The 15038-nt window shown below is 40.2% G+C and overlaps 1 protein-coding gene across 6 annotated transcripts in view; it reads right to left on the reverse strand.

The window, feature by feature from the left end:
* TJP1 (tight junction protein 1) overlaps window positions 1–15038 on the reverse strand; it is a 248609-nt gene that overhangs the window by 101903 nt on the left and 131668 nt on the right. Inside the window, exon 1 of one of the 6 annotated variants that reach the window (XM_044230312.1) lies at window positions 6779–6973. The exons of the other annotated variants lie outside the window; for them this stretch is intronic. Coding sequence (XP_044086247.1) covers window positions 6779–6805 — 27 coding nt within the window. The 5' untranslated portion in view covers window positions 6806–6973. Of the gene's footprint in view, window positions 1–6778; window positions 6974–15038 lie in introns of those variants that run through there. 6 annotated transcript variants of the gene reach the window in all.

Raw genomic sequence — 15038 nt, forward strand, 5'->3', positions numbered from 1 at the left:
CAGGATTTGGCACATGCTAGCTTCCCAATAAATATCTGTTGAATGTGAAATAAAGTTTCAAAAACTCAAATTGTTCCATATTTCACAGCTTGTCAGACTCTAAATATAACAGGAACAGCTAGCATACTGTGCATTTTCCATGTCAGTATTCTCAATGAGTTATAAGTAAATTCTGACTATAATTCTTAACCTTTTTCTCCTTTTGAGATACTTTTACCAAACATGCATACAATACTTACATAGATGTATCCAGATTCGATTAAAACATTTTTAAAAAATTAACAAAGAAAAATACCGAAACCGGGTAGTAAGCCCAAGCTCTAGATATGACTCTACCACCTTCCCCAACCAAAAAGCACACAGGATGTTGTGTTATTATAAGATGACTATAAGTGCAATCATATTTTTTATTTATTTATTTATTTATTTGAGAGAGAGAGACAGTGAGAGAGAGCACGAGCGAGGAGAAGGTCAGAGAGCGAAGCAGACTCCCCATGGAGCTGGGAGCCCGATGTGGGACTCGATCCCGGGACTCCAGGATCACGCCCTGAGCCGGAGGCAGTAGTCCAACCAACTGAGCCACCCAGGCGTCCCACAATCATATTTTTTATGGGTAAACAATGTAAAACTGTATTACAATTTCATAAGTGATTATTACAGAATAAAGCAGTTGGAAACTATAAGCTTCTAGAAGACAGGGATCCAAAACAAAAGGTGTTCAATGAATGTTTCTTGGGTTAACAACAAAAAAAATTAGCTATCACTGAAATCCTATAATTATGAACTGAAGTGAGAGGTAACTGAATTATGTTTAATTCAGTAATCAGAAATTGTACCAACCCCAAAGATTACTAGTGACAATTCCAAAAGAGTGAAAATTGCTACGATACCCAAGAAAAAATGATGAACTTTCAATCTTGGGGAATGTATACTATTTTAAAAAAACAAAAACCGTATTTCAGCAAATCAAAAAAAAAAATTTTAATTAAAAGAAGCATAAGCTAACTTTATGTTCTTAATTAGTATCCATCTAAAGTATTAACTCCTGCGTTCATATCCCTTCTGGGCACAATAAACTAGAACGATTGAGGTCATTCATCAGTCAGTTCAATTCTCAGCATTTCACTTGCACGAAAGAGTTACTAGGTTGTTTTGATACAAACCTACAACACAAACTAAAAAAAAAACTTATCTTTTGATCTATCCAAAGTTAAGCGCCATCTGAGACTCAGGATTTAAAACTACATATAAAAGTCAGGGCTTTGTTATTAAGTCTCAAATGGTATGTTTTATGGTATGAATTCTGGCAACATGGGTCTTTTGTTCTAAAGCAGTGTTTCTGTGATAGTTTATCACACAAGAATCTATTATTTTCATTCATTTTTAAGGTATAAAATGAAATTCCGTACTCCTATACTCACTGCACTCTTCTTATTATTAAGAATTCATCTGTTTCAGAAGGAATGGAAATAAAGCACCTGGCTAACCCATAAAGGAGCAACCTGAAGCTACTCTTCTCTACAATAAATAAATAAAGAAGCGCTCTAGGTCAGAGATACCGAAAGGGCGATATTTATTGCTGCCTTATACTGGAAACACTGTTCTGAAACTTAGCAATTTTAGATGAAATTTAAAACCAAGTAAACTATAACAAACAAATGAACAAACCCTCAGTAAACTATTGTCTCCCTCTTCCTACCAGATTAAAAGCTGTTAAACTAGAAAGGTTTTTCAAGACTGCCTTTCAAAATTCAGAGATGCAAAGCAAGTTCCAGTCAAGTATTTCAGAAATATACCAGTCATCAACAACTTTCTCTTAGTCTCATTTAACATTTAATCAGAAAACTCTACTAATAAAAAAAATAACTGCTCATTCCACTAGCCTGTCTTCAGCCACTGTGCTCAGTCAATACTGGATACCAAGTGCACATGTTGTGTCCATGAGCCTGGAAAGAGCAGTCAGGGATGGGAAGTCTGTCCCATACACGAATTTACACGAATTTACAGCTAAACTAATGGTCTTTCAGTAGACTGAAATTTAACCAGTCAGGGTTATGTGAAGAAACGGTATCACATTTCCAAATTTTCACCAAAATCATTTTTAAGACCTTTTCCTTAGCAGCATGGTAATCTGTCTTATTTATACTGTTTTATTCTTAGAACTGTACAGCGTTTACATTTGGTCTCTAAATAGAAAAAAAAGATTAAAGACCAAGTAAATGTCAAAGCCAGTACATTGTTTCCAGGACTGAAAAAAGTGACTGAAACTACTGTAATCTTTTTCCTTCAAACCAAACAAGGAACAGTCCCAGCATTATACCCATCAATGCCACAGATTGGTCTCAAACTCATTATCTGGTGGTTGAGGATGGCTGACCTTCTCTATCACTTACTGACAGTAATCAATGAGCAGCATGAGTCTTTTTTTTTTTTTTTAAGATTTTATTTATTTGTTTATTTGGGGACAACATAAAGAGAGAACCTCAAGCAGACGCCCTGGTGAGCCAAAGCCTCATGTAGGGCTCCATCTCATGACCCTGAGATGAGTCCTTCTTAAACATAAAATAAAGGTTTAAGATATAAACATGAAAACATTGGTATCTTAAAAAAAGGGGGGGGGGTCCCCTATCCTAACAGTGTAGTGGAGTTTATGTCATTGCACAATCTGAGAGAAAAGGCACAGTATGATTTGAAAAGTAGCTCTCTTACAGAGCGGTCCTAAAATAAACTTAAGAGTTGTAAATACAGTCAGGATGATCAACGAAGAACATAAATTACAGTTTTAACCATAAATATCTAAAATGCTAACATAAAAAAATTATAAAAAAATGCTAACATAAAAGCCTCTTGCCTTTAATATTGTAAAAATATTCCTAGTGAAAAATAAGTAATGTATAAACTTATTAGCAAATCCAGAAATATATTACTACAGTGAAGCTCATTAAAAGTTGGCAGACACAATCAACTGAATTCTCATAAAGTCCACTGAGTTTTCCCTTTACTTTTAAAGCAATATGTGGCAAATACGCACTGGTCAGTAAGCACCTAAACTAAAACTACATTGTACCAGCCATAAAGGACACAATTCCTACCTGTAAAGACAAATTTTCTATAGTTCTTAACTTTCAAATGTTCAGCTATTAAGAAAAGTCCAAGTCGCCTGGGTGGCTTAGTCATTTCAGTGTTCAACTCTTGATTTCAGCTCAGGTTTCAATCTCGGGGTTGTGAGTTCAAGCCCTGAGTTCAACTGTACACCCAGCTTTTCAAAATACATAAACAAAAATAAATTAAAAATAAAGAAAAGTACATTGTACCTCACTTGATATAATAAATCAATTCCTAAGAAGTGATGTAAATTATTTTTATACTTCATTATGCTATAATCTTAGAGATTACTACAAGAAAAAAAAAATACTGCTCCTGAAACATAATGGAAACATATAAGCAGCAAAATCTAGTAAGCATTTATGATAGTACAATCTTCTATTTTATTGCTTCCTCCAAAGTGAAACAGCTTGAAAATCCAGAAGAAACTGCAACTTCCTTCAGATACTTTCTGTGATTCAACCAATAAGAAATGTTCCTAATAATTATTCACACCACTTTCTTACATAATTAATTCCTTGGTGAGACAGAGAACCACCCTCAAATTCCCGTTTTCAACTCTAGAATTTTATTATTAGGTGCACTAGCAATTCTGTTTGCAATTCATGTATACTACACATACAAAAACCTTTTCCTTTAATTATTTCCTAAGTTAACATCACATACAAAGAGGCCCTTTCCACCCAGGTGTATTTTTTTAAAAAGTTTTCTACACTTTCTTCTAGTATTTTATAATCTATTTTATTTGCTCTTATTCAAACATTTCATTTCGATTTTTTTTTTTTTGCCTGTAGTTTAAAGCAGGAAACCACCATTAAAAAAAGGATAACCAATAGTCCCAGCACTTAGTAAAAATAACCCATCCTTTCCCCAATTTTTATCATATATTCCTAACTTTTCTCTCTCACTAACTGAATTTAGGCAAATTATTTTATGTATTTCAACTTCCTCATCCATAAAGTAGGGGTAATAGTAATGTTCACTTCATAGGTTACTATAAGAATTAAATCAGTTAATTTATGTTAAGCACTTAGAACAATACCCGACACATTAAATGCTGATGATGATAATCACCAAAAACTCAAATATAATACTGTTCCTGGATTCTGTGGTTCCACTGTCTATTCCTGAGCTGACAGACTGCTTTAAATTACTCTGAATTTATAACACATTAGGTTTTCAGGAGGGCCTTCTTTATCCAAAATTTCACGGCTATCATTCATTTATTTTACCAGATAAACTTTTTCATTATATGCCAAGTTTTCTGCAATACCACTGAAATTCTATTTGGAATTATATTACATATATATGTGTGTATATATCGACTTGGGGAAACTGGTATATTCTACAATACTGACTCTCCCCATCTCCCTCATCTAATTTATTCATATTTTATGTCCTTTAAAAGAACACGTAATTTACCAACAAACATTGTATTTATTCCTAGGCATGCTCTTTTTGGAGAAAAACTTAGAGGAATTTATTAGAATTTAAATGCACATACCCTTGGACCCCAAAACTCCATTTTTAAGGACATAACACACTATACTGATGCACAGATATAAATATAAACCTACCTATTACAACAGCAAAATCCTGAAAGCAGGTTAAATGTCAATAAGGCAAGGATGATCTGCAGCATATTCTTGGGATAACAGACTGCTCAACTACTACAAAGAATATAGAACCACAAATACTGGCTTAGAGAGTTGATCTACAACTCCTCTGCTAAAACAAAAGAGCAAGCTGCAAAATTAATGTCTTCTTTTTGTTTTTTTTCTAAGCTGAGGGTTAGGGTAGGGGAACACAAGTATCACGCGTAAAGTATTAAATACACAGTCTGGCTTGCAGTAAGCACTTCAGTCACCTCAAGATATTAAATGTGACTTGGAGAAAAGGTTGAATATTCTTTCACTTCACCTATTTTTTCATGGCCTGCCTGCCTTGTTCTACAGAAGACTTTGTGGTAACGCATAATACAGCATTTAAACAAAATAAACTTTCAACTCATGTTTTACTCATAAATATTTATGAATACACGTCCCTACAATGTAATATTTAAATACTGATGCTTTTCAAAATGCCATTATCAATCCCATAATTCAGGAAGGAAAATATTGTTTCTTCTAAATCTTACTCTAACAATCCACTGAAAACTTAACCTCTCTCCATACTTCAAATAATCTTCTTAAAGGTATGTTGTCTTATTTTCCTCATGTAGTGTTATTTTAATTAAAAAATAATAAAATAGTAATAATAATAAAATGAAGTGTGTTGTCTTGGATATCAAGTACCAGAGATCACACCTCAGAAACAAAGTGACACTATGTGTAATATAGAAACAAAGCCTTTCCTCTGAGAGGAAACTCCCTTAAAGGTTAAGTTAGCGAACTTACTTTAAGCAAAATTTTGCTTTTTGTTCTAAGTCATTGGCTCAGATTTTATCTCTAGATTGTTCTTCATCAACGTAAGGTCAAAAAGGTACAAATTAAAATTTTCTTAAAAAACGAATATTATACTCTTTAAAATATATATATATTCAGTACTAAATGTAACTGCTAATCTCCGCCTCCCAGAAAACAAGGTCCTGAGTTCAGAAACTTCAGGACCATATTATACCCTGTTCCAGATGCTATGAATAAACATTTCCAGCAAAAAATAAATACATAAGTCACTACCTTCTTATGTACTTCGATACTGTTTGAAGTAATGAACTGATTTTCCAAAAGGATTTTTACTCTTCACATTTCTATATGCCTGTAAATTGTTAAAAAGAGCAGGTACTACTGTATGATGAAAAAGAGTAAATGTAGAAAAGGAAAGGGGGATTTTAACTGAGTTTACGAAACTCAGCTTTCTGATGTAACATACAAGTTAGTTTCACAGCACTGAGAAAAATGTCCTAGGACTTCAGAGCACATGTAAAAACTGATAGGAAAAAGTGTCACTTTTCGCTACACCCACAAGTCTTTAATTTTATTTTTTAGACTTCATCGCATTGTCCATTTGTAGGAGTATTTTGTGCTACTTCTGAAAGTTTAATTCAAATTAAACTATTAAAAAGTGGTAAGGGGTTCACTTTTTCAATGCTACCTTAAGCAAATTACACAGTGCGGAAAAAAAATTCCGACCTGCTACACACAAAACACTGAGTGTTCTGCTGCCTCAATGTCTTATCACTGGCGCGCGCATACCACGGAGAGTGACATCAGATCGAAACTACACGGTTTCGCCGGTGACCAACCACTCCTCCACAGACGGCAGCTACCGGCTTGCCGGAGGTGGCACCCCAAACCCCGACCTCCCGCCCGCCGCAGTCTCGCCCTGAGTGTCGGCAGAACCCACTCCTGCCGCCGAGTTTGCCGGCGCCGGACCTGTTGCGCGTCGCCGCCCGCCGCCCGCCGCGAGCCGGAGCCAGGCACAGACGCCGGCTGCGATGCACCTGCCCCGGACCGCAGCTCTGCGCGCCTGCCGCCCCCTCCTGGGTCCCCGCCCTCCGCCCGCCCGCCCGCGGGGCTCCGAGCAGCCCACGGCTCCAGCCAGCCCGGCCCACCCGCTGCCGCCCCCGGCGCCTGGGCAGTAGCCCGCGGGGAGGAGCGCGGAGCGCGGGCCCGACGAGGTCGGGCGGCCGCGTTCGCTCGGGATCGGCCCTGACGGCCTCGGAGACGCTCACCTTGGCGGCCGCGGCCCTGGCGGACATCTTGTCTCTCTCCAGCGCCGCGCGAGGTTCCTCGGACCCAAAACTCCGAGCCACCAACCCGCCGGCTCCTCACGCCACAGACCAGATAAACATCTCCCCGGAGCAAGCGGTGTTGGGGGCGGGGGCGGCCGCAGAGGCCCGGCCCACGGGGCGGGGACTCAACTCGGACAAAAGTCCGGGAAGCGCCCCCCCCCGCCTGCCCCGCCCGCCCCGCCCGGGTCTTCTCCGCGGGGCGCGCCCGGCCGGCGCCTCCCTCCGAGTGCGGCCACTCGCTCGGCCTCCCAAAGCTCTCACAGCCCGAACACGGCGGCCCCGCCCGCTCGCCACTGGCTAGCCCCGGGGGCGTCCGGCCGTCCCCGCAGTCCGCCCGGTGGCTCCTCAGAAGCCGGCTTCCGCACGTAACTTCCCTGGAGCCAGCCGCGGGGAAAGGACCCAGCCGCGGAGAAAGGACCCAGCGCCCACGGGCTGAGCCAGCGCCGGCAACTGCGGGAGGCCACGCAAACCTGCCGGCCCGGCCCGGCCCACTGAGCATGCCCGGCTGGGCGGGGGGCGGGGCCACGATGGGGGTGGGGCCACGACGGGGGCGGAGCCGCTTCCTCCCGAGGTCCGACCCCAGTCGCGGAAGGAAAAGCCCAGTTCCCAAAGTACTTGGTGGACAGTTTCCGCTGGCATGCGAGTCTTCCTGTTTGTTTTTATCAAAGGTCCAGCAGAAATCGTCCCCGAGAAGAAAGCCACTGTATACCAAAGCTTTTTCGATTTCTAGCAGAGACTTGTCCACTTGGCTCCTCAAGCCACGAATGATCAGCCCCGGCACAAAAGGGCTGCTGGAAAGGCTACCACCTTTCCTGACAACAGTTTCCTTAACGTCGTGAATATCGATGGTCACAGCTGTCACCACATGCCTGGGCCTTGCTTTCCCACTGAAAGCAGAATGCGTTTTTACGTAAAGCACGTCCTGGCTTTCATCTCTAAAGTGCTCCTAACAGGATCAAAATGATTGTTCTCCTTCTCGACAAACCCATAGTGCTAAAACTAAAATTGGGAAGGTTGTGGGCACTCCTGGGCAAGCAGACTGGGAAAGACCCAAGAGAACTGTGATATCGTGGCCCACCCACATCAGGCCTCAAGATACATCCAAAGTTTCACCCACCTCTGTAGGCAGGGATTTCCAAAGTATATTTTTGGCAACCAAAATGCTGCAGTTCAATGGTGGTGAGTGAAGGGCTCAGGGGGCCTTCCATTTCTGAAGCCAGTCTCCAGCTCATATCTGGGCAGAAAAGGAGGTTAAAGACTTGCAACCCATGGTCCAAGTTTAACCAGTCTCTGCAAACATTTCCCACAATGCTGACTGCCTTGCTAAATGCCAAATACCTAAGAAACCATTCCCAGCTTCATTATTACTCACTTTGTACAATGTAAAGCTCTCCACAAATGTCAGAAATTCTTCGAAATAATAAATAACATTTTTAAATTATTACCTAACCTAGTGCCACAAAAGGTACACAAGAAAGGGGGGAAAGGCAAAAACACCAGGTTTCAAACAATGATTTTCTGTTTGGAACTCAACTATATGGAAAGATCAAACTTCTCCTAGCCAAGAAATATCTGTATATCATACATAAATATCTACTAAGATCCCAAAGTAACCTTTTCATATATTTTGCAACTGAAGCTACCTGAGCTAGAAAAAAGCATTCTGCAAATCAAACCCTTATTCTTTCCTCTCCCCCACTCCATAGAAATGGTTGAAGTCACTTTTGTTTTAAACTTATGATGTAGTTTTTTTGTTTGGGGGCAAAGTATTATTTGTTCTTTTAAGAATTATAATTAAGGGGTGCCTGGTGGCTCAGTCATTAGCTTCTACCTTCAGCTCAGGTCATGATCCTAGGGTCCTGGGATCAAGGCCCTCATCAGGCTCCCTGCTCAGGGAGCCTCCTTCTCCCTCTCCCACTCCCCCTGCTTGTATGTCCTCTCTCTCGCTGTCTCTCTCTCTCTCTCTCTCTGTGTCAAATAAATAAATAAAATCTTTAAAAAAAAAAAAAAAAGAATTGCAATTAAAATCTCCTTAGGAACAAGCACTGTTTTTTGTTTGGTTTGGTTTGGTTTTTTTCTAAGATTTTATTTATTTATTTGACAGAGATCACAAGTAGGCAGAGAGGCAGGCAGAGAGAGAGAGAGAGAGAGAGAGAGAAAAGGAAGCAGGCTTCCTGCTGAGCAAACAGCCCAATGTGGGGCTCGATCTCAGGACCTTGGGATCATGACCTGAGCCGAAGGCAGAGGCCTTAACCCATTGAGCCACCCAGGTGCCCCAGAAACAAGCACTGTTTCTAAAAAATGTAGAGATTTTTCATGTCTTTATTGCTTTATTACTGGAAACCTTTCATGTGTTTATTACTTTTATCATATATTAAGGCATGTAATGAGCATAACCTGCCTAGAACTAGGCATCCTGTTTTTAATAGCACCTAAACCTGGAGACATACCTAAAAATGCACCAAAACTTTTCTTTTGTTCTCATTTGTCACTTTTCATCAAGTCTTCTGTATATCATTTAAATGCTTGATTACAACAATTTGCCAAAGATCCAGTATATCTGATTACAATTTTAGTTTATTTTATTTTTGCCATGGTTTAAGACATACTGAAATCAAGCAAAAAAAATTTTTACCTTGAGAATAACCTTGCTTTAAAAGTTACATTTGTAAAAATATCTCACTGAGAAAAAATATCTTTAAAATTTTTTCAGTGATATTTGTAATATCCGAAGTAAACTGTATAACATGTTTTATGTGTTTCCTTTTCTCTAGAGTAGCAAGAGAAAGTTTTTGTCACTTGTAAAAATGAAAGTAAAACACTACTGTCAAGTCTTAAAAACACATCTTCATCTCAATGGTTGATTTTTGGGGAAATGCTTTGATACGAAGTGGAAAGCATAGAGCATAATCTCAGGTAGTTGCTCCTTTAACAAAGGAGAGTTTATCCACTGAACAACTAAAGTTATACCACAACTTTACTGTTCAGGTGTGAATGTGGTTATAGCTCCTCTAGACTCATCCATGGGAAGAAATACAAGCAAGTTTGAGATTCTCATTTAGAGTAACAATCGAGTTTAACCAAGAACCTCTTTCGATTGCACAGATTATGTTTTTTCTGATCATCTAATGCAAACTGAACAGGAAACTAAAAAACCACAACACTCAGAAAGAGAACTTCCTGTGGGATTTTTGGTGTCTGCGGCTCAGAATGAAAAAAAAAAAAAAAAGAACTGCACAAAACCGCTGTAAATCTTAGCTAGAACCATTTATTACAACAGTCTTGACCAAAGGAACAACTATATTCATGCCTGCATTTTACTTTGTATATTTTGTTTCCATTACAAAAAAATATATATATCCTTAGAAAGGCCTATTTACTTATTTTTGGTATGAGGTGTGAGTTTACATATGAAATGCAAAGGGAAAGTATTCCGTCACTGACCTATGAGAACACAAGACAACCTTGATAATGCCACAGAAGAGGATATACTAAATACTAGAAATAGAATTGTAGCAAAACACTGTAACCACTACCACCACCACAACAAAAGTAATTCTGGGGGTGCCTGGGTGGCTCAGTCGTTAGGCATCTGCCTTCAGCTCAGGTCATGATCCCAGCATCCTGGGATAGAGCCCCACAGCAGGCTCTCTGCTCTGAGGGAAACCTGCTCATCCCTCTCCTGCTTCCCCTGCTTATATTCCCTCTTTCACTGTCTCTCTCTCTGTGTCAAATTAATAGATAAAATTAAAAAAAAAAAAAGTAATTCTAGCCTTACTTCTATGCCATGTCTTTGAAAATTCTATACACTGGGGGCACCTGGGTGGCTCAGGAAGTTAAGCATCTGCCTTCAGCTCAGATCTTTATCCCAGGGTCCTGGGTTTGAGCCCTGCATTGGGCTCCCTGATTGGGGTTCCAATCTCCTTCTCTCTCTCTCTCTCTCTGCCTGCTACACTTCCTGTTTGTGCTCTCTCTCTCTCTGCGCCAAATAAATAAATAAAATCTTTTAAAATAAATTCTATACATTGCTTCAGAGTTTTCCTCTGCCAATAAAGTCATAGAACAAGATTAAACAAAGAATAGCAGGGCGCCTGGGTGGCTCAGTGGGTTAAAGCTTCTGCCTTCGGCTCAGGTCATGATCCCAAGGTCCTGGGATCAAGCCCCACATTGAGCTCTCTGCTCAGCAGGGAGCCTGCTTCTGCCTCTCTCTCTGCCTGCCTCTCTGCCTACTTGTGATCTCTGTCTGTCAAATAAATAATAAATAAAATCTTAAAAAAAGAACAAAAACAAAGAATAGCTTTCTAAGGGTCATAAAATTTCCAGACTTCACAGACCAGTAAAATTTCAAACAAAACAAAACAAAACACTTCAGGGATGCATTATAGGATTACCAACTTTTTCACTTATTTTGCAAAGCAATGACATTTAAAAACAAACATTCATACACTTAAAGATGATTAAAATGGTAGACTTTATATTATATACATTTTGCCACAATAAAAAAAATCAAAAGAATGTTACTATCACCATCATTTCACTTTCAGAAGGACATATAAACACTAAAAAGTCATTTTTCATTCAGTTGAGAATAAAGAACAGTCCTCCCTAAAACAAGAGTGAGGCCATCCTTCCCTTGACTGGGGCAGGGCAGAGCTTTCTCTTTGTCAGGTCCTGAATTTCACACAACCAGGCCGATTGTTAGCTCCATAATTCAATGGAATCCATGACTCCAGCCAGACTGGCAAGGCAAGCCTCTAACTCCTCTCTGAGCAGTTTGCCTCCCCTTCTCTCCAGCTCCTGTTTCCTATCTTCTATGCTCTCCTAAGGATTCCTCAAAGACCTCCACCCAAGGCCAAGCAGTGATTCCTAGAGGAAAAAAGAAATTAAGGAATGGAAACTCCCTTCCCTTCCTGACAAACTATGATATACCTACCCTGTACATCTGCTTTTCTTCTGTCCTCTGCCCTCCCTGGGCTCTGAACACCATATCTGGGGCTGGTTGGCTCTATCAGCTTTGTTGTAACTCACCACCATTTTCATGCTTTCTCAGCCAAAGGATTCTACATCTCAGAATTCAAGCTTCCTCTGATGTCTTCCACATGAAAAACAGCAGGTGAGGCTGAGGGTCAAGGTGGCAACCCTGACCCTACCCAGGCTACCTTTGATGGTATGCAGTTGGCGCAGCTGCTGAGAAGGGCCCTACATGGGATTTAGTGCTCTGCAGCACTGTCTGGAATCCTAACGGTTTTTGCTTTGGATTTGTGTTTTTTGTAAGTGAAGGTGATGGGACACAGGGGCATGTGCTGGGGACCTTAGCTCACATGCGATCCTGTTTGTTTTAGCCTCCCTGAAGGGCTTCTCAACTACTCACTCCCAGGGTTTCTTAAGTCCCTGCCTGTGCTCTCTACCCCTCCCTGCCCTCTGTCCCTCACAAAGATCTGGGAGAGGGTTGGGGTCAGGCTTGTGTACCCTTAGCACCTTGGTCTGGGCAAGAGCCCCAGGCTGACAGGAGGCCATATCTTGGTGGGGGTGAGTCTCCTGCCTAGCCTCCACTGGAGTACCAAGCTATCGGGGGTAGAGGCTTAAGGATCCTTGGTGGTTGCTGTGGGCTATGGGCTGGAGCGGCAGTTTTGTAGCCTGACTCCCCCAGACCCTGTCCTTACCTTGGGCATTTAGGTCAGGTGGCTTGTGAGAAGAGGGTCCCAGTGGGCTCAGAAGGCAAGTGGGCCCCCCAGGGACCTGTGAGGGTCTATACTGGCTAAGATTATACCAGGCCCAGGGGTGATCCCCCCAGAAATGGGGTCTTCTCTCCTCCCTATGCTCCCTATCCAGAGTACAGCTGGGCTTGTCTCTTCTGGCCAGCTTAAGGGACAAACTCCAGGGACACGCCATAAAATACAGACTGTGTAATTTAAGTGATTGCTCATACAAGTTAAATATTCTGATCTTTGCTTTTAAAACTGGCACTGCTTAATAGATAAATGGTAAAATTATAAATAACTTTAATGGCAGTTTTTTTTTTTTTTGCTTTTTGAACAAAGGGTCCCCTACTTTCATTTTCTACCAGACCCCACACATTAGAGACCACCTCTCCCTTTAGATCTCATTCTATGAGTTCGTGACAAGCTTTTCAGAAGTTCCCTATCACCTCTAGGTCTCTCTGTTGTCAAGACATGCCCAAGTCCTTTGGTATTCTTTCTTTCTCACCTTAATTTCACAACTACTGCAGGCATATGTTCTTTCTATGAAAGAAGCAATAGACATTTTTTTAAGAGTCCAACTGGACCCCATGCTCATTCCCACTCCTATTACCCAGGAATATTAGTATTTAAACTGAACCAGAGTATGTCTTTCAAGATCACTTTCTGTGTATTTATTTACACATATATATGAAAACAAAGAGAAAAAGGGGAGGGCTGTGTATATATACAGGAATATACAGGCTTTTTAGAAAACAAATGATAGGCAATATTTACTTTTGCAAATTTTTTCCTCTTAATATTTTTGTCTTGGAGATTATGTCAAACAATGAAAATCTATGTCATAATTTAAAAATGGCTGCCTAGTATTCCATAACATAGATTTACTGTAATTTGTCTAATTAAGATGGTTTTGATATTATGCTGCTGCAGTGAAAATCCTTATTTATGCTTTCTTGTGCACATGTGAAGTTTCCTTCTAAGAGAGACATCCTAAAGGGAATTTTCTGGGTTGAGGTATATGTTTATTTGAAATAAATTTTTTAAACTGTTACTGTCTACCATCCCCCCAAAAATACTGGATCAACTTATCCTGTTTGCCCCACCCATATGAACACTTGATAATAGTAATCTTTTTAAATTTTCGCCCATCTGGTAGACAAAAATGGTGTATTACTTTCTGTTTATGTCATTTACTCCCCCCCTTTTTTGTTAGGTTATTTCTGTTATTGATTTGTTGAAGCTCTTTAAGTATACTTTTTTATTGAATGCAGCTCTGTGTGTGTGTGTGTGTGTGTGTGTGTGTGTATGTGTTAAATAAAATTTATTCTGGAGTAATTTTAGCTATAAAGAAAAGTTGCAAAGATAATACAGAGTTTATCCGCCTTCCCCTAATGTTAACATCTTATATAACTGTGCTAAATTTGTTAAAAGTTAAAAAATTAACATTGTTACATTATTAACTAAACTGCATCAAATTCTGCTAATTTTAACTCTTTGATTTCTCTGATATTCTTTCACTTCTGCTGATTCTTCCTCCTTTCCAAATCTTATGAAAATTATTTTAAACATGTTCATTTTGAGCCTCCAGACTTTTCTTAAGTTCAGGTTTGTGAACATGACTATGAATGAGGCAGAATGTAAACCAAAAAGCCATTGTGGACAACACGGAGGGTATCCCTGGAGTTTCACAGTTCTTATTCATTCAGGAACATCTTTTTTTCTCAGACTGGTGTTTGTAAAAGAATTGCTATGGGATATTTTTTCAGCCTCAAACAGTAAATGGAGATGAGAAGAAATCTCCCAACTCCACTTTAGTTTGAAGTCTGACTTCTCTAGATAGCAGGGAATACCAAGCTCACCAGGTTTTAAAAAAGAGATTATTTAAAGGAATCTAAATGGGGGTGCCTGGGTGGCTCAGTGGGTTGAAGCCTCTGCCTTCGGCTCGGGTCATGATCCCATGGTCCTGGGATCGAGCCCCACGTTGGGCTCTCTGCTCAGCGGGGAGCCTGCTTCCTCCTCTCTCTCTCTCTGCCTGCCTCTCTGCCTACTTGTGATCTCTGCCTGTCAAATAAATAAATATAATCTTTAAAAAAAAAAAAAAAGAATCTGAAAGACCATGTCCCCCAAAGTATGTCTGGATTCTCTTTACAATCTGGTGTGATAAACCTTTATAATAAGACTCTTTAAAACAAACAAATAAACAGAAGATATAAAAAAATGACTGAAACCCCATTTTTAAAAAGGTAAACATATTTTTATATTTAAATATCCTTTAGGGGCGCCTGGGAGGTTCAGTTGGTTAAGCATCCAACGTGATCTCAAGGTTGTGAGATCAAGCCCCAGGTCTGGCTCTGTGCTAGGTGGAAACTGCTTGGGATTCTCTCTCTCCCTCTGACTCTGCCCCTACCCCACCTCCAACCCATGCACATGAGGGTGTGCTCTCTCTCTAAAAAAAATAAATTAATTAAATAAAATAATTTTTAAAAGGGACTAAAATA

Source organism: Neovison vison, chromosome 13 (assembly GCF_020171115.1).
Source record: "Neovison vison isolate M4711 chromosome 13, ASM_NN_V1, whole genome shotgun sequence".
Classification (NCBI taxonomy): Eukaryota; Metazoa; Chordata; class Mammalia; order Carnivora; family Mustelidae; genus Neogale; species Neogale vison.